The 27,854-nt window shown below is 36.8% G+C and overlaps 1 protein-coding gene across 5 annotated transcripts in view; it reads left to right on the top strand.

Annotated features, from left to right (window-relative positions):
• Positions 1-27,854, top strand: part of FRYL (FRY like transcription coactivator) — a 159,528-nt gene that overhangs the window by 41,694 nt on the left and 89,980 nt on the right. For 3 of the 5 annotated variants that reach the window (XM_021527755.3, XM_021527425.3, XM_021527249.3), the window contains exons 1-2: positions 307-427; positions 25,341-25,540. In XM_021527755.3, coding sequence (XP_021383430.1) covers positions 352-427; positions 25,341-25,540 — 276 coding nt within the window. In that variant the 5' untranslated portion in view covers positions 307-351. Of the gene's footprint in view, positions 1-306; positions 428-25,340; positions 25,541-27,854 lie in introns of those variants that run through there. The other 2 variants (XM_077782834.1, XM_077782833.1) reach the window with 1 other exon arrangement.

Raw genomic sequence — 27,854 nt, 5'->3', positions numbered from 1 at the left:
ACTTAATTCAGCACGATTTTAACAGATCGGTTGGAAGTTTACTTAAAACTCAGAAAAGCACAAACAGCTTTTTATAGCCCCTTTTGGTTGTAGTTGCGAGGAGTCGCTTCGTTCGGCTGCCAAGGGCTGGGTAGCTGTGGCTGTGTCGCTGGGAGCATCCCCCGGAGGAGCGTGGGTACACCCCGGAGGCGGGAGCGGCCTCGGGGCGGGGCCCGGAGGGGTCGGTCCCGGCAGGGGCCACCCCCTGCCCGCCGCCCCCGGGCCCTGCGTCACCGGCACCGGCGCGTCCCTCCCGCGGGTGCTGGCGGAGGCGGCGGCGCGGCCGGCGCCCCGCTCCGCCCTGCCCGCACCATGCTCAGCCTGCAGGACTCCCTCTTCTTCGAGATCAGCATTAAGTCTCTGCTGAAATCCTGGAGCAGCAGTAGCAGTAAGTACGTCGCTGCACCGGGAACCACAGCAGTGTAGCACATACCTTATTCCTCTTTGATTCCCCCATCCCCCTCCCTTTTTTTTTTTTTTTTTTTTTTTTTAATGCTGCCGTGTGACATTGTCCTTTAAAAACCAGGGGTTTAGTGGTCCTGTGTGCTGGTGCAACTTGGCATAGCCAGTCTGAGAGCTATCTGCTTCTTAGTTCGCATGAAAGATTGAGTATGTATTTATTTGCTTATTATTTTATTTTCTGACTGCAGTTGTTTCAGTCTCAGAAAGTTCTTTGCACCCTTTGCTGTCCAAGACAGAGGTGACAAGTAGATGCTCATCTCTGCAGAGTTACCAGATGCTGATGATGTCTTAGTTCTTTCAAGCTCCGACTGCTCCTTTGAAGTGAATCGGTCACCCTTGGACAGTGTATTTCACAGGGGGGTATTATTTTTGTGCCTGAAACCTATTATTATGCCTACAAAAAACACCCACTTTTGTCTTCTAAATGGCCTGAAACGAGAGTTTCTAGGAGGATTCCTTGTCTGAATTGAGCCAGCGAAGCAAGGATACTGCTTTTGGTTCAGACAACCCGTCTGTCCTCACATCACCCCTTCCCACATGCTTCAATGCAGGGTCTTGGGCCGGAGCTGCCTCGCACTGTGTAGAAGGCTTTGCTAACGTAAGCACAGCAACTTCATGACAGCATGCCAGGAGGTGATAAAGATGACGTAATTTAACGTCAGCTGAGTATTTCCTACGTCTTAAGTTTCTTGTATATGTGAAAATGAAAAAAAGTTAAGATCTGGAAGTAAGTGATATCTCAGTTTTGTGTTGCATTAATTGCTGCTTGAGATGTACTGGGATGCACAGTTTCTACTCTCCATACATTTCATCAAAATAGCTCCATTAGGATTTTTACCCCAATACAGTGGTATATATTTTCCTGTCTTTTTTGAAGGAATTAGTAACAAGTTATTTATTATAGAGTGTATTAATCAGTGCTAGGAGAGTTTGCAGATACTTAGTTTGTCCTAATAGCTCATTCAGACCTGATTTGCCTTTTGTAATGACTGCTGTAATTCCATTTTAGGCTGATAACTTCTAGACTATTGTCTTAGAAGTTAAAGCAATGCATGTTTCAGAACAGGTTTTCCTTATGGGTTTTGCTTTTTAGTTTGTTTAATTTGTGTCTTGCCGATTAACAGTATCTGTTTCAAATTATACTTTGTAGTTGTACTTGGTAGTTATTAAAATGCTTGCTGCAATAGAGATAACCAGAAGGATTTTTGCAGTGTTTTATAGTGGAAGTTGAAAATTCCTTATGAAAAATATTCAAAATCCTTAATGTTGATTCATGTGTATTGTTTCCAAACTAAAGTAAATTGTAGGATACAATCAGTTAAAATAAATTTAGTCTTCAACTATATATATAATTGTATAGATAAGGAGATAAATCTCAGCTTTCAGACTAGATAATTGTTGGCTGTGACAATACGAGTAATAATAATAACAAGATAGAGAGTAATAATAATAAAAAGGTTGTCTGAGAAGAGGTTATATATGATGCTATGTTTTCTCCTTTATGCCCTCTGTTATGTAAGCACAACGGAATAAGATCTTCCTGACTCCTCCATCAGGAAGTGTCACTTGGATCATCTACCAACAAACCAATTTTCTGTGTGCGCTGGTGAGATAGCTGGGGTTTATTACACTTTTTCCAGGATTGTCACTCCATTTGTGATTGGTTGTGAATGGTTGTGGTTCCAGCATAGCTGCACGTCTACTCCGTGAGCGTGCGAGAGTCGCATTCTGATGGTGCTGTGTAGACTGGCCAGAGCAGAGCCCTCTGTGCAGCCTGTGCTGGCTCCAAGGATTGTGAGTCACGTGCATACCTTAGTGAGTTTTGCTGAGGTGGGCAAGCCATTTGCTTTGTTCCTAAAACATTCTCTATTCTAGTGATGCAGTATGTGCAGAGCAAGGAATTGCACAATATTTATGTTGAGGATGAGCTTGGAAATTCAATAAATATCCATTTGCTAAGAAATTACTTCAGAAAAGTTTTTGGTATGTTTTCATAAAATTTTTAGATGCAAATGCTACTTTTTATGATTTTTATCATAACTTAAAATTTTTACATGCTGAAGGATGTCAGAAAAGGAGTGGCTGTCCTTGCATGCATTTCCATGTACATAAAAGTAAGCATCTGCAGAGGGTGTTTAAGTGTGTAACAGAAAGGCAGCAAAGCTCCATGGGTCTAGTTAAGGGCTTGCTTAGCTGGCATAATGTTGCAGCGCTGGCTAAGGTTTTATTGTAGTTGATCTTTTTTCTTTCAGTAACAACAATGAAGTGACATTCATACGGCCTAGTTTCAGAATGCTGTCTCTGTGCCAACAATTTTAGGCATTACTTCTTTTTAAATGGAATCAGGAATGTTCTTTTAATCCAGCAGTGAAGTGAGGATGTTCCTGATTAAGAACTGTTTGCTTACTGAAGTTGTGAATGTAATGGGGGCTTTATACTTGCTTGTCCTCAAGGTTGCTTGGCTCCTTAGTTGTGATGATGTATCTCAGTGCTCTTGGGTTCTGTTGTTAAGCCCATTGCAGTTTCAATATGTGGTCTGTCTAGTGGTTCTTCTGAGTTCCTAAATTGTAAGAAAAATACTAATTTTGATTGTTATTTATGTTGCATGGTGTAAGAAAGCTCTTATATTTTGTCCACAAAAGCCTTCATTTAAGGTTAAGGAGGTCTGGATGCCAGGAGAGAGAATTGCTTTTAGTAATGCAGTATGTGGGTTCAAAAACCAAATGTGTGGTACTGCTTACAGTGAAAAGCATTAAGTAATAAATACCTTTCTGTAAGATATGACATAAGTTTTAATGAAAACTAGGCATGCATTTTTGGGGCTTACAGTCTGGACAGGAGCAATGACTTTTCAGTAAACACAAGTACAATCCATTACTGCTTTATTAAAAACTTTTTTGCGTTTCCAATATATACTGTATTAGTATATCCTGTAGTCATATCCTGTTTGGAAATAAATTACTATTTCTGATTTTTTTTTTTTTTTTTTAATAGGATGTATTGTCTTTCTAAAATCTTATCACACAGCTTTCTGTTGCTGTGCTGCAGTTGTGCTGTATCTGTCTGGTAAACAGAAGGGATTAAACAGAAGGGTACACCTGTCATGTGGGTGCTTTCTGTCTTTGAATTCATCCCTATCTTCTTCCTGATGAATCAGTTTTGGAGGTGCTTTGTGATATTTTTCATACCACCTTGCTCAGCTCGATTCAGAAGTCCTGCATATATCTCAAGAGCTTATGCTGGTTAAGAGAACAGGGCTGCACTTCGACAATGTCCTTGCCAAAGCTACACTGAGGTCATTGCCCTTGTCCTCTTTTCGATAAAGGTTTGTGACAGTGATTTTCAAAGTTACTGAGACTTGTGAGCCTGGGGACAAAGTTCTGCCAGGAAAGTGAGCTGTTTCTGCCTGTACAGCAGTTGGTTTGAAAACCGTTATAAAATCAGAAAGAAATGGAGCAGCTTTAAAAGCAGGTGAATTTTTGGAGCTATGGCTGCCAGGTGCTGATGAGCACATGAAAACTGGAGAGTTGCTTGGCAGATATTTTTGAATCATTCTTCCTGTGAATGAAAAAAAAAACACTTGGAGTTTGCTTTTTCGAATTCACTTATCATCCCATAGGATTAGTTTGACTGAAGATTACTTCCTCCTTTACCAACCAAAAATGAACTCTTGGTTCCCAAGAGAGATTCTAGTTTGCTAATACAATATTTAACAAAGTAGATGTAGTGGATTCATTTTTATCCTGTGACTTTCTGTTTGAGGACAGCAGTGAAGCTGTAATTTAAATAAGAAAAGTCATGTTACAGTGCCATGATAGGAATGTATATAAAGGAGGACCATAGGAAGAATTCTGGGGAAAAAAAATGTTTTCTTGATGGTCTTATTCTTTAGGAGAAGATGGGTGAGATAGAGTATACATGGAAGTGTGTGGCTTTTGAATAAAACCACATATTTGCTGCTTCTGTGGCAATTTGCTAGTGGATTATACTTTTTAAAATTAATAAAAGCACCAGTTTTTAACATCTTGAAAGTCATTATTGTATGATAAATTTCAACTTTTTTTCCCATTAATTGTTAAAGGGCAAAGAAAAATGAAACTTGATGAAAGAATTGGTCTGAGACATTAACATGATTGCTTCTCTTCCAGACTGTCTTTTGGGCTCAGAGTTATTAGCGACATGACAGTGCTCTAGAGAATTTTCATACAGCTTTTGTATTCCAGTGGAAAAATTAGTATTATTTCACAATGTAGAGAAATAATATTTTCATGAGATAGTATTTTTGGTGCCTTCTAGAACATTATTAAATAAAGTACAATATTAAGTGGGGTGTTAACTTCCGTTCTCTAGTGTTAAGCATCCCAAACAATAATATTTTTTATTAAATTTATTTAAAAGCTCAGCCTTTTATTGTAAGAAACTTTTTCTTTATTGTAACCTTGACTTCAAAAGATCACATCATTAGTAGTGTTGCCTTGTATGCTGAAACATGATAGACACTTTCTAGAGAATGTAACAATTTTTCTTTTTGATTATATCTTCCAAAACTGTTTTGACATAAAGAAAAGTGAATTTTTAAAATGAAATATGAATCCAAATGTACTGAGTTTTGGAAAAGCTACTAAATTCTACTTTTTTGAAAAAAGCGTCTACATGTAATTTGTGTTAGTACATGTAATTACAGGTCCCTGTACTACTTGAGCAGCAAATTCTTTTCCTGTAGAAGTGACATATGATGACCTTTTCACTGTCTTTAAGTTGTCATGAGAAAAGCAAGTTTCTGTCAGTCATTAATCACCCAAAACAGTATGAATATATCAATGTATTAATGTACTGTGGAGTGTGACCTCCATGTTTAGCTCTGTTTATGAACTGCTGTGACCTTTGATGATGATCTCTTGTGCAGTACATCTTGAGGCACATAATGAGTCATTGCATTTCCAGATATGTGGTGTGTTGGCATATTCATTAACAGAGGTGCTAGCAACATTGTGTATAGTAAATTTGCTATGTAAAGAGAAGATTGAGTGGGGGTCTTTTTCCCCCCTTCCTTCTTTCTTTGTTTCTGGGTACGTTTTGAACCACAAGGTCTACCAGTGGATGTAGGCTTGAAGAGTATAACAAGGCTGTAAGTGTACCATCCAAACTAGTCAAAGCCAAGTACCACCCTGAAGCAGAAGAATACCCAGCGTACATAAGTGAATGATCTCAAGGGATGTTGAGGCTCCTGTAACAGAATGCTCAGGACCAGCTGCCTAGCAATGAGAGGCGGCCTGCCTCTCTTGGTGGGCATGTATGGATGTCTCAGCTCAGCTGGATCATTGAGTCTTGCCCTCCTGTCTTTTGCATAGAAGCCTTTTTATATTTGCTCGTTTTTCTTTTGTATGACTGAAGATTGGGGTGGGGGGGGAGGGGTGTGGTAGGGTATTTTGGGGTTGGTCTAGCTTTCATTATTGCTAAGCATTCATACCTGTTTGTATACTTTTTGCCTGCCTTACCTATTTGATGTCAGCAGTCTGTACTGTAACACCTTCCATGTAAATTGGGCATTAGGGTGTGGATGTTCATAAGGGAAATGTATGTATCCAGATTTTTACCAGTTGTATTTAGCTAAGGTTATATGATGTTTTGGGCCTTACTTTGGACTTCTCTGTGTGTAAAGATGGAAAACATGGAACTGTTATTTAAAACAAAAATGATTTTGCGGATTGTTTTGTGTAAAGTTCTTAGTATTATTTTTTTAATAAAATGTGTTGTAGGAAGTACATTATATGTTGGAATATACATTATTTATCTTCATCAGACATAGATATGGTAGAATTAGCTTCCCTTTGGGAATTCTTTCTATGAAAGTGATAGACTTTCTGCTAAACCTATAACTAGATTCTGTAATGATTCAAATTGCTGAAGAGAAAGCTGTTGAAAGGAGAAAGTGCACCAAATGCAAATCACTCTGTCAGCTACTGTTGCTGGAATAAACTGCATGCTCTGCATGGACTTCAGGAAAGCTCCAGATAAACCAATTGCAACAAGCCATATCAAATACCCCATTTCTGCTGACTGTTTTGTTTTTACACTCTAGCTCTGGTGCTTTTGTATTTGAAGGGGAAAGGTTTAGACATTGGGGGTTTAATAGTATTTAGGAGATAACTGACACAATGACATTTATTTATTTGGAAAGTTTGCCAAGTTTTGTTTGTTAGATTATATCCTGTGTACATGTAGCTAGTTTTCCGCTCTATAGAAGTAAATGTTCTTCCTCATTGCTATACAAAGAGTAATGGTCCTAATCAAAGGGAGCTGTTAAATTCTGTTACGTATAGTGCAAAGCAAAGGGTCTATTTAAAGAGGAAAAGTCCGTTCTAAATCAGAAAGGACACTCAGAACCTAGAAGAAACTGGGCCATGCTACTGTAAATAAGAATTAAGTTTTTGAACTCTTAACACTCCCAGTTGTGTGAACGTCACAAGCAAAGGTTTGTATTAGTAGGTCTGGTGGAAACTACTTTTTATGAGAGATTTCAGGGGAGTTAAGTGAAACATGATGTGTGTAATAGACTACCAAGCTGCAATAACAGAAGAAAATGTTGAGGCATAGAATTGCTTTGTTTTAACTGCTTTTAATATTAGAATACTAATTATTGGAAGATTAAGGTACAGAAAGAAATAAACTTTTTATCACTGAGTTTGCTTTGATAACTCTCATTAGACAAAACCAGGAGTCTCTTATTGACTGATCTAGAAGTACTTAAAATACAGTGATGGTCAAAAAGCTAGATGTTGAAAGTGTTTCAATACAGTTACAGAATTACATGGTTTATGATTCTTTAATTAATTTTCATCAGAATTTAAATTTGATATCCCAAGTAGGTGTAGTTAGAAAAAACAACAAAAACATGATGTGTAGGACAGATTTTACTCAGTTCAGAACAAATTCTACTAATGAATATATATGTATATATTTTTTAAATGCTTTCAAAGTAATAGTAGGAAACAGTAGGCATATGAAACATTTTCTCTGTTCTTTGCCTTTTCTCATTCTTCTCCTAAGAATCAAGAATTTGAAAATCCAAAGGAAAGTAAGGGTACTCTTTTCATGTAAGTCTTGTCTATGTAGCCTCAGAAACACACTGCTAAGAGTTTAAAAAACAACCATTTCAATCTTCAAAAATGAAATTTTTAATTTTAAACATTAATATTTATAGGTTTCTTGCTCAGGAATTGGTTTAAGTTCTAGAAGGAATTAGTTTTATAAAGAGATATTAGGAAAGCACAGCATGGGAGGTATGAACAACTCCTGTGCTTTTGCTCAGCAGGCACAGCTGGCATAAGATTTGGGGGATATTTGCAACTATATTTTTGAAGTTTTCTTTACAGACAACTGATGCAGACAAGAATAGTGATCTGGAAAGATCTATGAATGCCTTAAGCCCTTGCAAATCAATGCTAACTAATGAATGGATATTTGAAAGAATTGTTACATTCACAGTGCTATTTAAGCGGTGTAAGTAGCTCTGGGGTTTGTTCATTTTCCTCCTTGTGCTTCTTTTATTCATCATCCCTGTTTGCTGCCTTTGTTCACGCTTCTGAACTAGAACTGAAGATCTTCAGGTTAGGAACAGTGACGTTTGTGAGGTGCCAGGGTCAGGGGTCAGGAACAACTCAGCAGCTCTTAATGCAGCCCATGTTGGGCTTAGAAAATTGTGTTTGGCATCTCAGTGGAAACCTGTCTCCATTTACTCTCCAATATCTTGCTTTGTTCTGGCTATCAGCAGGACATAGCAGCTGGGCCAAATATCTTCAGAGTTTTACTGTTCTTCCACTTACAAATGAGGTCTTGTCCTGAAAAAAGTGCTGGCAACTGGCACTTTGTTTTTATGATAGCAAAGTGAAGAAAGAAAGAAGCTAACCCAGGTGTACTGGGGTTTGGCTGGGAAGTTCAAAGTTTTTTTGGTAGCTGTTTAAACTCTGTGTCCGGAAACCCATGATAGACTAAGCTGGGGATATTAAAGTGGAATCAAACATTGTTCTGTTCGTAGAGGTATTTTCATCTTTTAATCTCTCTCTTCAGAAAGTAACTGGGTAGGAGAAAAGGAAAGAGGAACCCAAAACCTCTGTGCATGAATGGAAAGATTTTGCAGTCTTTTTGTATTTACTTTTTTTCTGCTTAAATAATCATTTAAAAAACCCTTAAAGACTACTTCAAGTTAGAATTTTTCTTCCATAGGAAAAAAAAATTGTATCACTAATTCTAAAAGAACTACCTTAGGAAAATTATGGGCAAACCCCAAGTTTCCCAAATGTGGCAAAAGGTGGCCAAAAGGAAAGTGATTTCACTGTTAAAAGTTTTCCTAGTATCTATCACTGTAGTATTGTCCAAAGGTTTATTTGAATAATTTTTACCTATGTATTTATTTTTAATTTATAGTTCATGGCTATCTTTTATGGCTACTTTTTCCCTAAAGACATTACTGTAACTGGAAAACTGGAGTGCTCATCTTGGAGAAGACAAGGAAAAACAAGAACATAATGTGTTTAATCAAACAGGGGAGAGGATGACAGGACAGAGCCTGGGAGGTCCTCGGCATTGGTTCTATATTATTTGAAGTAAACCTGTAGCATTTCACTATCTAAAATGTGGTAAAGGATATGAATTATGCTACCATTGAGCACAAAAACTTTTTAAAGTATGTTGAAGCTAAAGTTTAGCATCACTAAGTCAGTCTTGGTGTGCTAAACTGGTGTCTTGCTGTAAATGGAAGTCTTTAAAATAAACAAATAGTATGCACTGCACTTCATATTCTGAAAACCTGAAGTGAGGAAGTACTCTGTTCTCTTAGGTACTGGTTTTTTTTAACATGTAAGCTTGCACATTTCTAGCTTTTTCTCAAGCTTTTGTATCTCTTTTCTGCTTGCTTACTTCTGCTGAGACCATCTACCTAATGGTGCTGAGATAAATGATGTTAAGTCTTTGAGAATTGTTTGAAGTTTTAAGACTGAGGTTACTGAGTAAGACTGACTGCCAGAATGCAAATGTGAATATTGGACAGATTTAGCTATTTGGGACTGAAAGAGCTGTACCATGAGGTGCAGCTGTGCTATCCCTACATGATTAAAACATCTTGGTGTTTTTTGGTGGTGTTTATACGTGACCTCACAAACTTAAATACCACATCCTGAAAGAAAAAGATGAGCAATGAGCTCTGGACGTGAAACTCGTGTTTCCAGGTCACTGGCCAAGAGTGTAGCTTGGCAGAGGCCAGAGCTTGTTATGGTTTCGTGGTTTGAATTTGGTCTCCTTCCAGGTGTCAGGGCTGGAGTGCTCCCTGCTTTGAGGCCCTAACCCCCGACTGAGCCACTGTGCCCAAACTGCACCTCTGCTTCTCTTCCCCCCAGAAGCTGGTCAGTTGTTCATCTCAGCTGTGTTTTGTTACTGGAGAGTGATTAGTGATGTAATGTTTTATTAGAATAGACATAGGATTTGCCTGTGTAACCTCAATATACTGAGGAATCTTGTGCTTCAAAACCTTGATCAGAGAGTCTGAGATTTCCAGGGTTAAGTGGGAATAACTGGGCAATGTTTAATATCAGTTCTGTTAATAGTATACCTGAGCAGGAATGAAGAAAGTATTGATCCATTTTAAGAACAATGCTGCAAAGATATTTATATATTGCAGTTTAGGAGATGGAAGCATTCACTACCTGTCTGTACTAATTCTCATTGGAAACTTAAGTGACCTAAATTTTTTTTAAATCATGTAGCGGTTGTAAGGATCCCTACAGATTTGTTTTGTGATGTCCTCTACTAGGGTATTTCACCCTCTCTTCCTAAAGAGGGATGAATATTGGAGAATTTTTAAAGTAGAAATTTACTAGTTTCTTATAATTTTTCCTGTCTCATTTTAATAGTTGTCATGAACTGTGTAGTCTTCTAAATATCATACAAGTACTGCTGTCATTATTGGTCAGCCATGGTTGGTGTCAGCACATGCAGTTAGGTACTTATTTCCTTTTTAAGCCTCAAAACATGGTAGTATTTGAATGACTGCAGATCTGAATGTAGCTATGACACAGTTGTCTCACCTACTTATGTGCTGCTCTCTTTAAAATATAGATTGATGTATAAACATGTTTTTATCCCTGTCCATCAGCTTGTAGACCTTCTTGCTGATAGACTGTGGGTATTTTCCATGTCTTCCTACAGAAACACAAAACCTATTATCTAATTTTTACCACAAAAAGGTGTAGGAAATGCTGTTGCAGTATTGTATAAACCATGTAACAGATGATACCTTGTAAGAGCGAAAGCAGATGTTATTTAAATTGTGAACTGAGGGGAGCAAAGTGTCCAAGAGGTCCATCCAGCAGCCAGGCACTAGGACAGGGGGTGCTCAAGGGGTCTGTCCAGCAAGAAGACACCACAATGCTTGTGTCAAGCTATGACATCTGTAATCTATCATCATGATATGGGAGCCAAGAATGCCTGGTGTAACATTTTCCACATGCCCTTGACTCCTTTTCAGTTAGCAACAGATTTTGGAGCAGTATTTTTGGAGTTGTCATTGTTCAGTGTGCCCATCCTGTCCCACTTCTGTGAATCATTACAAGAGTCTGTGTCTCTAGATCTGGGTATGTTGTGAAACTGCAGGTGGGTGCAGGGGGGATCTCCATACCCACTCAGCCAGGTGTTGTTCATGCAGGTCATGCTGAAAGCCCCACCTTCTCTGGTGGCTGCACAGCCAGAACTTCCCATTCATATCAGCCTCAGCCTCTCAGTTACAGTTCTTTGCAATGCTTTTGAGGAGCTTAAAAGAATGTATTGAAACCACATAAAGGTTTCTACTGTGGAGAGAGCAAACTACTTTCTAAAGTAAATTAGAATCAGATATAAACTTAAAATGAAAGTTGAGGGAGGTAGGAGAAAAAAAGGTGGGTTTTTTTCCCCTTGTGATACCAATACACGCAGCTCGAATCTTTTAAATGACCAATTTAGCCATTTATTTTGGAGTTCCATGGGCAAGCATATGAGAACCTATTTTTATTTCAGATGTGACTAGTCTCCTCCCATGAAACTGACAAAGAAGCTGTTAACTCTGAAACCTTGGTGTGTTTATGGTGGTTACAAATAGCTCTGTATGGCGCTGAGCATTGTCTTCATATCGAAGTCCAGTTTGAGTGCTGGCTACATACGTGCATTCTGGGTGGGATTTTTTTGCAGGTTTGTGCTATGCCCTTGTGCTTTGTCTGAGGATTTAAAGCCCTGAAGGCTGTAATCTGCTTCCCTAAGTAATTGCACAACTTGGGATTCTTCCTAATTTAGTTGACTTTTATTTGCAGTAGGCATAGATAAATTTAGTCAGAAAGTCTGATTAGAAATACAAGTGTCTCATGCTTATTCTTAAAAAAAATTTGCTAACTAGGGTCTCATGTGAACCCACCACTACCTTTTGCTGTTAAAGACTTAAAAAGCACTGAGAAATCTCAAAAAACAATATCCACACTAACCCACACATGCAAAGTAAATTTGGATGTATCCTAATGAACAATCCTAAATTTTCCATTTATTTGTTAATTTTCATATTCATATAACTTTTTTTTCCAAGAAAGTAGATATCCAAGTCTGTCAATAGATTAAGCAGCTGACACTGCTGTTTTTCTGTAGAATTTGATGAATGAAGGACTTGACTCAGAAGAGTACATTTGATAAACAGGAAAACCACAGACAGCTAACTACACCTAATTTAAAAACAGAATGTACAACAGCATTATAAGATGTGTTTATGCCTTCACAAGGAAATTTTTGCTGTAGTTGAAAAATACTCAGTCTCTCCTATGTGCTAATAACTCTTTGGTAATATCTACTGGGAGCTGAAACTCATTGGAGTTGAATTTTTAGAAGAGCTGGTCTTCTGAATACAGGGCAGAAAATTTCATTCAGGGAAGTGAGCAGATTTTTTCTTTACTGTTAAATTTAGGTAGTTACCTGGATGTGAAAAGAAAAAAGTTTTGTTTTTTTATTCCTCAGCAAAATTACTGTAAGAATATTCTTTTGAAAATGTTGGTTTCACTTTTTTTGTTTTTCTGCCTATGACATGTTTGTGTTAAATGTGACAGATTGAGTTAGTCTAGTATATTTTCTTATTCAGCTCATATGTTCATATGGAGGATTACCAGGCAAAACTGACAGAATCGGAGCATGGAACAGTTGTTCTTTTGTGAAATTGATATTTAATGCATGAGACATTTTATATCCCTGATTTATGTGTGCTTGAGTATATTCCAGTGCTGGATTGTATTTGTTTATTTATTCTCTTCTTTGCTTATTTTAATCCTTGTGTATATATACCTAACACTTCAATTTTCAAAACAAACTTTGGTATCAGAAATACTATTACAATATTTCTGAGCACTTCACTAAACAGTTATTACAAAGATGTGAAGGTGCTCTCGAAGTGGACCCAGTCTGGGCTAATATATTGGTTTTGGGGTGGGTTTTTTGTTTGTTTGTTTTTTAATGATTTGAAGTTTATGGTTGCTTTATAACTGATGTTCCAGAGTCCTTTTCCGAAATAATCTTTTAGAGCAAAACTGCCAGCATTCATTACTTTCTTGAATGTACTCAGGAAAGGTATCAATTTGACACTAATGAGGATAATTGAGGATAATGAGCATAATGAGGATAATGAGGAAAAGTTTTTTCCTCTTTGAACTGGGAGCTGGAATTGCCCTCTTCTTACAAGGAAAGAATAAGCAGGCAGCGAAGTGAAAGAAGGTTAAACAAACTACCTTGGGTTGTGCTCTGCAAGAGACCTCTTTGCAAAAGCTGCTGGCTTTTGACACAATCTTATTTGGAAATAAGATTAAGCATAAATTTGTTGAGTATTTTGACATTGTTTTTTCTTCAAATACAGTGGACCAATAGAGTTTTTTATATCCTTAAGTCTGCAAACTGAGGATGTGAAGTTTTGTTTTTCCAGAGAACTGTGGATTAGGAAAGATGAGATAAGGTATTTAAGTTTCTTTTTGCTAGTTAACAAAGGCATGCCTGTGGTCACTTTGACCTTGTTACAGGATGCATTTTTTTGTGTGTGGTGCATACCTATCTTTTAATATATTGAAAGGAAATAAAACATCATCACAGGTGATATGTTTGCAGTGACAATTGTTAGAGTGAAGTCTTTGCAGCCCGCATTTATATGTATTCCTTTGCTGCTACATTCTTGCCTTAGTTTTAGGTTTTAAATTCTACTTCTTAAAACTTCAAATTTAGTTTTGAGTTTTTCTTTCTCTTCATGTAGTTAGCATACCAGGGAAATGAATTTTTTATTCAGAGTAAGTTCACTCTCATCATTACTGTGGAAATGTGTGCTTCCTTAACTTACAGATCAGTGTTTAAGGAAATCTCGAATAAACACTAGTGAATAAAATTTCTTTCCTTCTCTTCCTATTCTTTCACTCCCGAGGCCTTAGTGTTTCTTTCCACTGCTGCCTTTGCGTCCCTTCTGCTTTTCAGTTTAACATATTTAGCCAAGCATTGATATAATTTTATTGCCTTTGTTAGCTCATGCTTAACGGAGGATTCAGAGCATTAGAGTGTTTCTAGCCTGGTGCAGCCTTCATTCTGATGACAAAAATGTGTTTCTTTCTTAGCAGTAAATGTTCTGTTCTCTGCCCCACTTCCCTCACCCCATGGCTGAGCAGGGCACGCTTTCTGTGCCAATCAGAAAAGTCATGAGTGCATGCACATTTACCAGCATGCCCTTCCCTGTTGCTTGAAAACCATCAAGTTGCATGAAGACCATCAGTATCTGGCTCTCAAATGGGAGTCCATCAGCCAGGAGAGGGAATGATGAGAAACCAAACTGCCCTCAGTAAACTTAAATTTGCTGCGTAGGAACCTGCATCCCCTTTAGAAACTTCTTCTAAATAATAAAAAACTCCAGGAGATAGAACTGAAGGAGAAATAATGCTAACCTGTTATGGCCCCTCAGCCATTACATGAATGCACATACCCTCTAACAGCACGGGAGCTGACTGGTGTGTTGGTGACCCTGAACTTACAGGCCCCCATGAAAAGCAGGGAATACTACTGGTTCAGACTTAGTGGGAGCTTGGTTTACATTTTCCAGAGTGCAGGTGAATCAGAAGAACTAACAGAACAAGCCAATGTTATGCATTTCTGTCTTTGCTCTCCATATTCAGTGGGAAGTTGATGTCTTTGTTCCTGTCACAGAAATAAAGTGAAATAAAAAATAAGCATCAGGTACTGCCCTTTAAAACTAATACCGTAAACTTTTTTTTTTTTTTTTTGGCAAGTTAATCATATTGGAATAGAATTGCTTCTGTGTTTGCATCATTAATAAAAGTATGATTTGCAATGCTCTAGAACCCTAATGATAATGAGGATAAGAAGTAAAGAAACAAGTTTAGGGATTTTTTATACTTATGTGGTTATTATTTTGTGGGAACACAAAATTTGTAAATGAGTGAATGTTGATAGTTATATAAGTTCATTTCTTAAAGTTCAGTGTTTTGAAGGAAGCTGAGATACCAGAAGGGATACCTACATCCTTTGCTTGTGCTGTGCAAAGTAGTTTGACAGAAGGGCATGTTAAGTCTTCACAAGGTCTATTGGGAAAGGAGACTGTGGTTCCCAGATGTGTGCTTGGGATGTCAGTTGTTTCTCTGAGAAGTTTGAACTTGATTACAGAGCTGTTTTCAAACAGAAATTCATGTATTAAAGTCTAACTTGGCTGTATTGTATGTGCAGCTTAGAATTTAATTGAAGGCTGCAGTTGTATAAAACATCCAGACACCAAGAGCATTTCTGAAAACTACTGTTGGGAATTTAACTTACAGCCCTGAACCTTTACATTCCTGCCATTATCCTGCTTTCAAATGTGATGGATTATGTTTAGATTATGGACAGATGAGACTTAACCCTTTACATTCTTTGAAGCCGATCTTGGATGAGAGCAGCTGACAGTGAAACAAGGCATGTTAAATAAATTAGTAGTTTGGAAGTATGCCATTAATTAAATCTCACTTCTTTCTAAGTAAGGGTTTCTGTGAAATTCAAAATATTCTTTCAAATCAAAGCACTTTATTTGAAGGGGTTTTCTATTTGGAGTGTTGTTCTAGAAAATGAATTACATAAACTATATTTTTAATGATCTGACACTTTAATGGCCAGGATATCCTGATAGCATGCCGTAATCAAGAGTGACTGGGCAAGACTTGAGACAATTGAGTTCAAACTGATTTCCTCTTCCCCCTCCAGTTTTTGTGTTCTATCACATTGTTTTCCACTGTGTATGGTTTACTCTTTTGGCATCTTGTGCTATCAAAATTATTTTTAATTTTTCTTTTTTTTCCTGTCTGATAATAATCTACATGCATGGTCTACCATACAAGGCTCTGTAAAATGAGTCAGAAAATGAGTTGTACTTCTTGCATATGCGTGTAGAAGTTTCAGCCAGTATTTCCCATCTATTGCTAGCTGTTGTGTTGTTGAAGATTTTTTACAATAGGTGTAAAAATTATCTTATATTTGTCTTCATAATTTTTAAAATATTTACTATTTAATTTTAAATTTCTTGATTGCCATGGTAGTTGATTATGCCTTAGGTGGGACATTCTGTCCTGCTGTCAGACACTACATTAGAATTACACAGCACTAGAGATCAGATGATCTTCAGCAATATCTTTGGAGCTGTAACTTCTAGCAGCCTTTGATGCTGTCAAATCCAACATTCTCAGTGGACAGAAGGAGCCCAGTAACAACTTAACAGTATTTCTGACTACCGTCCTGGGTTTCCTCACACAATCCTGTATGTCAAATCCGATCTCTTTTTTCAGCCATTAAATTTTTTAGTAAAAGTATTTATGTGTTCTACTCCAGTAAATAAAAAATACTCACCCATCTGATTTAGGTGATTGTAATTATGTACATGACTGTTGTTTGTCCTGTTCAGCCACAGTTCTGTAGAGAAGCAGGTGCTCTTTGTACAGTATGAGGATAGAGATTTAGAAAAACTGTTTAGTGGAGTTGCTACTTCTCCCCTATGTATAAAGATAAGAGGAATGACCGGCACAGTCCATAATGGCAAAGCCAGTAGGATTTACTTGGAGAAATTCATGGCCCAGTTTCTCTCTTCTCATGTGTCTGGGTTTACACAAAGTAAGTATTTAAAAATAATTTTCCTGATTTTATCTCTAATCCATTTTATCTTTCTATCTATTCTAGAGTTTCAGGAAAGAAATCCTATACTTATTTTAGTTTTGACTTTTCAAAGTAGGGAAGGGATGAAGAGATAAGAGATGAAGTTCCATACAGGAGTTGGAGTATTTGCTGGTTAGAGTTTGCTCAGCCACTAAAGCAGCTAGACAAGAAGAATGTCTTGTTCTCTTCATAATGCTTCCTCAAAGAGCATCTGACTATTAGTACAGAAAAGGGGAAAAGAAGCAATGTGGCAGAGAATATAGCAAAATGTCTCCAGAGGATTATGATGATGGGGAGTTTAGAAGGGAAAAAGACCTTTCAAGCATTTTTTTGTGCTTGACATGTAGGAAATTCAATTCATACATCCCAGACAATGGTTATAGGTGTGGAAAAGATGCCGGAGAAATTTTCTTCTAAACTGGAATATTTGTGGTTTGTTTGTTTGGGGTAGTATTGTTTTTAATTATAAAAGCATCACTTTTAAGTTTCATGCAATATTACTTCTCTTTGGCTTCTTCTCTTGTGGAAGACTGCTTGCATTTCTAGAAACTTATGCCAAATGAAAATCTAAAAATTACATTTTAAGAATGAAAGTACCAGAAATATTAACAGCGGTGAAGAAGGCTACAGAATCTCTGGAAGGACTAAATTACTTAGTTATAAGACAAAACTCAAAATTGAGGATTGTCTCAAGGAGCAAGACTTCTAAGGGATTGTAATCTGGCCCACATACCTAGAAAACCAGATATTGCCAGACAAGATTTTATACCTTAGAATATCTGTGTCTTGTGTTACAAAAAGTAATGTTTCTATTACCTTTCTTGCCTGTGTTTTCAGAGGCTTTGAGAGCAGAAAACAAGCTTCATGTGAGTACCTGTAACTAGACTTAATTTACAGCTGCTCTCCCAGTTGAGTCAACTTTCCCTAAAGAAAAAATGTTCATGTTTGCTGAAGGTTAAAAAATAATCTTTGCAATAAAACTTAGAGGATTTCTGTGAAGATTTTGTTCTGTGGGGATGTTTTTAGTCCAAATGAAAGCCCAGCTGTCATAGCACCAGTTCCCACAATAAACTCAGAAATACTTTCTGTATTACCTCTCAGGCTATCCTTTATGTTACAGCCATATGGTTAATTAACTTCTTGTTGAATTGAATTTATCTTCTGTTTATTGATGCAGAATTCATTTATATTTCTTTATCCCAGAGTTTGGCTGAAATGTAGCATATCTGAAATACCTTAGAGAAGTTTTTAATAGGGAAGTGTTTCTGTTGCAGAAGTAAAATGTGAGTTATGATTTAGACGTGGAGGGGAAGTTATCAATACACATAAAACTTCCTCTCACTGAAAGGTTGGACTTGGCTTTATAAACTTTACAGTGAACCATACCACTGAACAAAGCCACTTGTAAGCCTGCTTCTACTTCACAGGTAGGTAACCCATTCATCTTATCATCATGTGACATATCATAAATGCATGACAGAAGTACCAGCTACTGTTGTTGGTTATTTAATTGTTTCCATAAGTCACTTAAAACCAGTAAAGAGTTGAGAGAGGTGAGGTAAGAATTTGCATTCTGGGCTTAGTCCATGTGACCTGTTAATGAGTAATAGTTTTTCTTTGCCTGTTGTGTAGTTGGACACATGTATGAAGCCAAAATATTTGTTAAATATTTTCCAAAGAAAATTCATTGTGTACTGGCAACACAAAGGAAGAATGGAGAATTCTATACCTGGTGTTGCTGGATTAATTAGTTATGTAGTCTGTATTGAAAATAATAGGAAGTTTGTGCATCAAGAACTATGTATCCAGACTAAGGTATGAGAAATAGGGAAAAAAGAGCAGGTTTGTTTTCTTGATCATGTATATTCTAATGTCTTTAAATTGATTTCAGTTTCTACTGCTGTGTTTGTATTTGTGGTGTTACCAATCAGTTCATGTGTATTATATAAAGCAAAGGAATATCTAGATATCACACTCTATGAAAATGTGTGGTCAGCCGCCCATAATAGATACTTAATTTTGCTGTTAAAGACTGTGAATTTTGTTCACATTATTTAGGTTATCTTGTAAAATGTAAAGTGACATTGCTCTGGTATCAGGAGGCTGCTTTGCCTCTCCCTTGGCATTGAGTGGTTCATACCAGCATGAAGATTAATATTCATATTAGGTATGGGGTTTTTTAAGGACCTCGTAAGAATGCCTCAAAAAAGGGCATCTAGCAGAAACTCAATTTTTTGATCTGTCTAAACATATAATTGAGAATAATTTACATAACAGAGAAAATCAGAGTAGCACTTGTATAAAAATGGATGTGCTCAAAATGAGTATATATTTTATGAGTTTGCAATTTTTTTCTCTTTTATTGTATCTAGTAGCGCAGTTTAAGATTAGTACCACTTTGCTGGTAAGTACGTGTTAATGAAATAAATGAGAAAGTCTGAATAAATGCAGTATAATGCATAAGTGTCTGCTAATTCTGCAGAGGCTGCTGAGTCTAGCACTTGCGTGACGCTGGTGAACCAAGGAGCCAGCCACGTGTGCCACAGTACTGGGTGTGCATGACATCAGCAGGGATTCAGTACAGCTGGAGCAAGTAAGGCTGGGATAAATCCATCTTTCAGACAGGCTTCATGCACTTATATGGAGTGCTACATAGTTGGAAAAAACCACTGCAGTGAAGTAGACCTGCTTGTCTGCTCTGCTGTCACATGCTTCAGCAACCCAGTTAAACTACATCCTCCCATCGCTACTGTGAAAGCAAATCCAGGAGATTTGAGTGAAGAATGGCTCTTTCTTTATATTTGCTTATAGGCTGGGAGCTAAGATCTGGAATGTGCACCTGTTTTAGAGCAGTGTTTGCTGAATTTCACTGTGTTCATAAAGCTGTTTACCGTACTTTCATGAAAGTCATAAGACTTTCTTTTCCACCAGTAGGAGCAACCAGACTTTGGAAACAGTAGAAATCTGATGATCAACAGGACTTTCAGAACTGTGAAATAACAATAAATTTAGTGAAGAAGTTGCTCTGAAAAACAAGGTTCTGATTGGGGACATGGGAAACCTAGGTTTAACATTTGGGCTCTATTCATAATTTGTTGGGATGATTCTGGATAGATTGCCATCTCTTTGAGCATTGACATCCTTTTTAGGAAAAAAAAATATTATTTTGGTAAAATAACTAAAGATTTTTTGTTACGAAATACTCTAACAATCACTACAGACAAATTTCCTTGTATATTAATATAATTTCTATGAGGCAGGATAAAATGTTCTAGATGCTATCAGAGTAGAATGTAAGTTTAAGTAACCACATGTAGTATTTTTAGTCTTTGGAAATTTTTGTATTGTCAGTTGGACATGCAAGCCCTATTCTACAAGTGTCACAGGAAACATGAAGTACCTCTGAAAGTGCATGTGCTTCAAAAATAACAGTAAAAAGCTTAATTGCTAAATGTGAGTGATGTAAAATTATCTACTACTTTAGCAATTAGTTATAAAAATAGCAACCAAGAATATAATCTGCTTGATGAAAACTGCAGAGGCCCCTCAGGATTGTGTTTAGCGTGTTTATTTTATAGTTTGGTACCTTATTTTAAAAAGCTATAAAGTAATTCCAGCTGTGTTTTCAGATATCTGGAAAGAAGGGAGATACCTATTGAAGTTTTGCTTCAGTCCAGCCATTCCAACTTCCTGAGACACAGCAGCAACTGAACCCAAATTTCAGTTAAAACCGAAAATCGTGAAAAACTTGGGGGAAAAGCACATAAGAAGTACCAGTGCTTGGCTAAGTGTAAAGTAATACCAAAAAAAGTCTGAAAGCTAAAAATCATGATTTCCTATTAGCCATGAAGTAAAATGGACTCATCAGCTGTCACTGGCTGGGGTGTGTTCATTACCTTCCAGTACCTGCCTTTATGTTTGAACCCTCATTGGTAAATGGGATGCTACTCTGTATCCTCAAATACTTGATGCATTTGGGCTGTGTGAAGAGAAACAGGATAATAAAATAGTAGCATTCTTTACTATCAAATTAGGTATTAAATAACCTTTCCTAGTTCTAGACACTTGTGTTTAGCATGAAACAACTTTGTTTTTCATTTAGCAAACACCAGGGTGTGTTGCCTTTTGACCTAGGAGTGTGTTGTCTGTCTAATTATCCTTTGTATTGTTTTACTGTTCCTTGCAACTATCCAAACAATTTGGTGTGGCCCTAGCAACCAAACAATACTGTTTAACAAAGATTTCCTTACTGCATTGCTCCCAGATTTCCCACGTAGCAGTAGCTCACATCAGAGCAAACAAACAGGATATTGTTTCAAGTGAATAATATTCACTGTTTTCAAGCGATTTATGAAAGTAGTTTTTTAGTTTTGGACTGTTGCAAGTTGAATGGTTTCTGGTTCCAGATCTCATTTGAAGTTCTGTAGAATGCTTCATGTTTTGAAGCTTCCAAGCGAAGTTGAGACTTATATTTTCTCTGGCAGCTAAGAGTAAATAATGGCTTATGCTTTGATGGTAAAGAATAGCAGAAAAAATTATTTAATCCTGTTCTGCAATGACTTTTTTTTCCATTAAGCGTATTGAAATTCATATAGATTCTTCTTACAATTTTATTGATTGCAAATTCATGAGTAAATGAATCCCACTGAATGTAATTATACCAGATATAATTAATAATGTTGTTTGACCTAGCTAAGAAATATGAGAATAGATTTTGGCTTTTCTTTAACAAGCTCTTGTATATTTACATATTAAACAGTCGAGCTTCCTCTCCATTTTCCCTCCTACATGTTTTTCTGTGTGTATTTAACTAAATTACTGGTTTTACAAAGGAGATAAAACCATGAACATTGTCATATGCAAGACAAGTGTCTTGATGCTAATGTGAGTTAGAGTTCTCAGCAAGGTCATGGATGAAATTAAATCCTAATAATTTTTTCTTCCTTTTATGTGCTCTTATATTTTAGCAAAACAAAGGTGTTGGTAATACTCTCATGGCAGTGTTTATAATTACTTTAGTTTAACAGTTTTCCCTTGTTTTTTGGGGGTGGTAAGTTCATTGCCACCTGGAGAGTTTGTGCATGTGAACTCAGAGATTAGTGACATGAATGGCTGTAGGATAGCCTTGGCTCTGCTCTGCTGCTGAAAGAATAAAAAGGCAAGCCCTGTCCCTGCACTGATTCTGTGCTTTGTCCACGGCACACATCACACTCTGTGATGTGTGCCTTGGACATACAATTGTGGCAAAATTAACCTGGGGAAAAAAATTATATGCATGCTGCTTTTCCAGTACAGCGCTTTGCACAGCTGAATCTGTTTTGTTTGCTTGCACAGGAAGGGAGAGAGCTGGCTGGAAGGGATTGCATCCCTTGTTAGTACTGCAGCATTTGCCATCCAAAGGAGGCTGTATGAAACCATAGCCAGGGAATGGGGCTTGCTAATGCTGGTGCATATAAGGCTGTCCTGGCTTATAATCATGACTGTTTCCTTGACTGCATGGTCATGACCTCTGCCTTGTACTGAAATTTCTGCAGCAGTTACAAGAGCTAGTCTGGTTAAAGTCCAGTTGCTTCTTTTTTTCTTGCCAGCATTACATTCTTGCCCAGTTTATCCATTTCTAATGGTTTTGGTTGAGCCTGAGGAGGGAGTTTACCTGTGTTTAGATCAGTGTAGACAGCCCTTCATCCTTAGTGAGGGAACCTGTTTTATAGCTTTGGAAGTTAACACTCTAAGGTGGTCCCTTTTACTGAGGATTGAATTGCTAACATAAAGTAAAGATAGCACTTTAAAGATGATCAGCTCTCAATGTTTCCTGATTCTTAAGTGACAGGGGATTTTTGAATGTGATCTTTTAAAATATGAAGACGGAAACGTATTATGTAAACACACTATTGAGAGTTGTCTACCTAATTGTCTACATCTAAATATAGTTTGGGGTTAAGGAGCACAGTGGCACAGTGGTCTTTCTTAGTTTCCCCAGAGAGTGAAAAGAACTGGTTGAGTACCAGCTCCTCACTCTCCAGGAGTAGGAACTGGACCAGAGCTCTGGCATTCAGTCCAGATCACGTGGCAGTTGTGGCCTATCCAGTAAGTCTGGAATGAGATGAAGCTGCTGCTTCGCTAAATTTCTTCTGACAAGACACAAGTAATGACATTCAAAAGTAGATTTAAACACTCTCATTTCTTTCCAGTCTGTTAGCGTTAATGTCTTTTAAAATAAGGCAGTCCAACTTGCATGTTGACTATAACAAAGCTTTAGGTCTCTTAGAAACTCTCATATTTAGGATAAAAGCAACTGGATATGTTAGAAATATGTGGTATCTGTTGTGGGCCCTTACCTACTCAAATTTCTATTTTGTTTGCCTGATGGAGATGAAAGGAAAGTTGTTCAAAATCTGCATGTTGCAGCATTCTACTGTTTTGCCTATCCCATGCTTGGTATTTCTGTTTGTTACCTGCTATGGCTTTGATGGATGTCCTTATTCCCTCTTTTCATCTCTTCTCAAACCTCTGTGCTCTTGTTTTTGACACATTTTCATCTCTCATTTTCTGGGCTGCCTTTGGAAACATTGACACTGCAGGATGGCAGGAGTATGGATGCTGGAGAACATAGGCATTGTAAAGACATTAAATATTTTTTAAGTCCCTGTAATGTTTATGTTTCTGTACTGAAGGACAAGCCAATCATTAGATGTGGGGTGAGAAAGAGTTTTGGGTTGTAATCTTCCTTTTGCAAGCCTGCACTTTGTTCTGCTTCTCAATGCTTTTAGATGTAGTGAGCTTCTACCACAGGGATCTAGATCATGGCAGTGTCTGTGATGTCCCATTGTCTCTGGCTGTGTGGGACATACTCTTCTCTGGCTTTTAGGGCCTCTGTTACTGAGATCAAAGTGCTGAATTGAAGTGTTAGAGGATGTTTAGAAATGTTTTATGACATATGCAGTGTTTGCCTGTTGTTCTGGTGTTACCCTTGGTTCCTGGGAACTCAGTTTTGTGACTTTGTGCAAGTCTTTCCAGCCTCAAAGAAAGGATTCTGCAATTTATGTTTATTTCCTGTTTTATACAACAGGAAAAAATATGCATTGCTCTAGCTAAACAGCAAGTTTGTACAATAGTGTAGAGATTAAAAACAAGTCATGTGTAGTACTCACAATCTTATGCAAGGTAATCTTCCTTTTGGATTAGACACTAAGGTAGTTGGGGGCATTCAGTTTTCACTCCTACAGAATTTCTCACTTCACTAATGCATTTGATAAATTATCAATTTCAATGGAAGTTGCGGTAGTCTGTGTTATATTATGTAAAACGTAACTTTCTGAATTGATAGAAGACATAATGAATGGCCAAAACTTAACTTGAGAAGATGTGATGTACCATGCCAACATTTGGTCTCCATGTCTGGTCTCATGTTTTTTCATAAATGAGTTGAAAAAAACATTTGAGAAAATGTTTTGGATAATAAAGGGTTTGAACATATAAAAACTGAGAACATGTAAAAAAAATTTCAGGTTCATCAAAATAAACCAAATGTGTCTCCTCACACTTTACTTACAAAAAGCCTTAAAAAAGCTTACCTAAACACATAACGAAGTGTAGCAGAATAAAACAGATGGGAACTAGGCTCCCTGCATGACTGTCTTATGAAAAAAGAAAATATAAATAGATAAGAATTGTTAATATAAATTCCTAATATCAATTGAAAAATAACATCTGCAGTCATGGAATACACTAGGGAAATAGCAGACCTCCCTTGGTATGTCTGGGTCATCATTAAAAGGTGTCAACAGTTATTTTGATATATAGTGTGCAAGACAAGAATTGTAATTATTTACCCTGATTGTTTTGTGTATTAAACCTCTGTGTGTGAGTTCTGAAACATAATTTTCAGTACTGCAGTTCACATTGCTGGCAGCTTTCACAATAAATAAATGTTTTGGAATGCTTAGGGAGAAAGAAGAAGGTGGATAACTACATATAAAGTCTGTATATGAAAATTTTGGTATAAAAGCACAAACATTAATTCTTAGAAAATGAAACATATATACAGTGTTATTTGTACTGATTAATAAATATTTCTTAAAAGAAACAAGTTTTTAATGGGGGGACTAGAAGATCATTTATCATGACATGTTTATAAAGGGTTTGCATTCTTGCTAGGAAAATCAGCTTACTGAAAAAAAGTGCCAAGGAAGAATTTCTCTTGATGGTATTTGGACGCCACACAGAAACATGAACTTGATGGATGATCTATAAAGTGGAATCAAGCAATGCTTGATATATAGGGGATATAACCCTTTCCATTCAATCTTCTGATTTTTAGTCATACTTGAACTGAAGGTGCTGTATGTTAATCATGGTCATTGTAGAGCATTGGGTTGGTAACAGAAGTGACCAATATTGTAAACCCTTGTGCAACTTAAGAGCAGAAATTCCAACCTAATTAAAACAAATTCTTGTTGTATGTTACAATTAGTTGTTTCCTTCTGTTTTAGAGAACTTACTGTGTGAAAATGTGTGTGAGATGAATGAGAAAATGTAAAGTGACTGGCACCATGTTTAGAAGCTGTGCTTTATAGCTCTGTTTTTATTTTTTATTTTTTTTTTTTTTTTACCTATAGCCTCCGCACCACTCAGCAGAGTAAATAAACGTAGAGTTCCTCCAAGTATTGTTTCCACCTGGGAAAAGAGAGGCATCATCATGTCTAACATTACTATTGACCCAGATGTGAAACCGGGCGAGTATGTCATCAAAAGCCTCTTTGCTGAATTTGCTGTTCAAGCTGAAAAGAAAATTGAACTTGTAATGGCTGAGCCTTTGGTGAGTCCTTTTTTAATAGAATCTCTCAAAACGGTCTTTTTTTTTCTCCTGAAATAGGCTGATTTATCATATGTATGGTTACTGAAGAAAGTACTCCCAGATATTGTTGACTTTTCAAAGAGATTACTTCAGGAATAAATAAGCTTCTGCAAACAGGGTTGCTACCTGATTTGTTTTATTGACTTGTGTCAAAACTGTTACCTACTAGTTACTGGAAACAAGATCTCTTAGTGTATCCCTAAGGTCTGTGAAGTTACAAAAGGAAATAGGAACAGCAAAAATATTCCTTCATTATTACTGTGAAGTGTGTTTCCTGTCAGTGTTTCTTTTATGTAATACTTGGGCAATATACTTTCAAGGAAATATGCATTTGGTTTGTTTTCTGAAGTAATGATACCAACACCTGGAATAATACAGTATTCTGCATATATTGCAGATTAAGCAACAAGGCAAAATTCCATTGGTGATTGAGACCTTGTGGTCCTGAAATAAATGGTTTTCTTTTAATTTGGAAATTTCTGAAAAAAAAAACAACCAAAAAAACCCCAAACCACAACAAACAAAAGCAACTTTTTTTTTTAAACCTGGAAATTCACTGGGCAGGTGAGATGCTGTGGCTAGCAGAAGACCAGCTCAAAGAAAGCTTCTGTTGGTAGCTGCTGCTTGCTGAAATGTTCATGTGCAGAAAGTGCATATGTGAGCATTTGACCCCCAGTTTTGAAACTTCAGAAAAAAGTTTTCTTAGGAGGCAGTCCAAAAGAACACAAAAGCAGGACTAAAACTGTTTTGTGGATTATGGAATCATCTTCAACTACAACCATTAGTAGATAAAAGGCTGAGGAAAATGAAACTTTTCTTTTACCTATTCTTTATATATATGTCTGTGTGCACCAGGCAAGTTTACAACTTTAATATAACTTGTTTATTTGTTTTTAAGACATCCAAAAAAATAATGTATTTGGGGGGTTTTAAGAAAGCACAAGAACTTCATAGCATAAGGGCCACACAGGTGATGAAGGGTACCTGGCTAAAAATGAGAGGAGAGCTGTAGTGGCAGTGATGATGTGAGTGGAAAGGCTGGTAGCTCCACCATCCATTGCAAAACTTGTCCCTAGACCAGATAAAATAAATCCTCTGTCATCAATCCCAGGTTGTGTCTCACTGCCATGCTGTTGACTGTTAATTAAACAAGTGTTTTTAAATCTGTTAATCATACAAAATTGAAACATCTCACCAGATTAAAAATTAGAAACCCCATGAAACTAATTAAATAATTTTCTTTTCACAGAAGAGTGATTCCCAGCTCTTTTGCCTTTATGAGGCTTTATGGTGATTTCATGAAGTCTACTTTAGTAAAGATTTTTTACTGATGAGAATCTGAAGTCAGTATTTTATGTGTTTACAGTCTGTATAAATTTTTTTTAGGATAAAGTAAGAAATTACAAATATTACTAAAGTAGTCCTCTATAAAGGTTTTGAACTGTTCGGTCTGGGTTCATTTGCTAAGCTGAATTCCGTTAAACAAAATGTGTTTTAATGGAATCAAATGTAATTTATATGTATAGTCAGCTTTCCTTATTTTATATTGGTGAGAGAGACGGAGTGTATAGAAAAACGGCAAATTAAGAGAGGTGTCAAAAGCTGTGAAAAAGTGAAACAATCTGAGGCTGTATAACATAAAGAGGTAGAAGGGAATCCTTAGGTGTCTCACTAAAAGGAAATACTGAAATATTGAAGCAGCTTTATTTCTGTATGTAGAATTTAAGTATTGAACTTTCAGTTCTAGTGTATGAAATTTAAAAAGAAAGATAAAAAGGCTGGAAGAGCACCAGAAAAGCACTGATTGTAATTGGATAAAAGGCTTTAATGGAAGAGTGGAAAGCCCTTTATTATTTTAGTGTGATTTGATTTTGTGGAATGACTTGGCTGCAAACAAAAGTATGAAGAATATATATAGAGTTACATAAATCTTTAATGAAGCTTGGCTGTTGGGTGAAGCTGTTTGAGAGAATTTAAAGCCAGTCCAATAAAAATTAGGAGCTGGACAGTTTTTAAAACTTGAACATGTCAGTAGGGGAGCAAAAATTAATTAAAATATAAACTTAAAAATAGTCAGTGCAGATCAAGACAGCATCTGTGGGTGAGGGGTAGTACCGTTTTTGCTATATGTATAGATTTTGCTAGAGGTATGGATTACATTTAAAAGTAACTAACTTATGATTTCAAAAATTACTGAATGGTTTCTCTGGCTGTGATTTTTACCTAATTTCTTCTTGCTAATTTAATTAAGAGTTTCCTGCTTGCAAAATTGTAA

The sequence above is a fragment of the Lonchura striata genome, chromosome 4 (genome assembly GCF_046129695.1).
Source record: "Lonchura striata isolate bLonStr1 chromosome 4, bLonStr1.mat, whole genome shotgun sequence".
Taxonomy (NCBI): domain Eukaryota; kingdom Metazoa; phylum Chordata; class Aves; order Passeriformes; family Estrildidae; genus Lonchura; species Lonchura striata.
The sequence above is the reverse complement of the archived record's forward strand: the minus strand, read 5'-3'. Positions and strand labels throughout refer to the sequence as shown.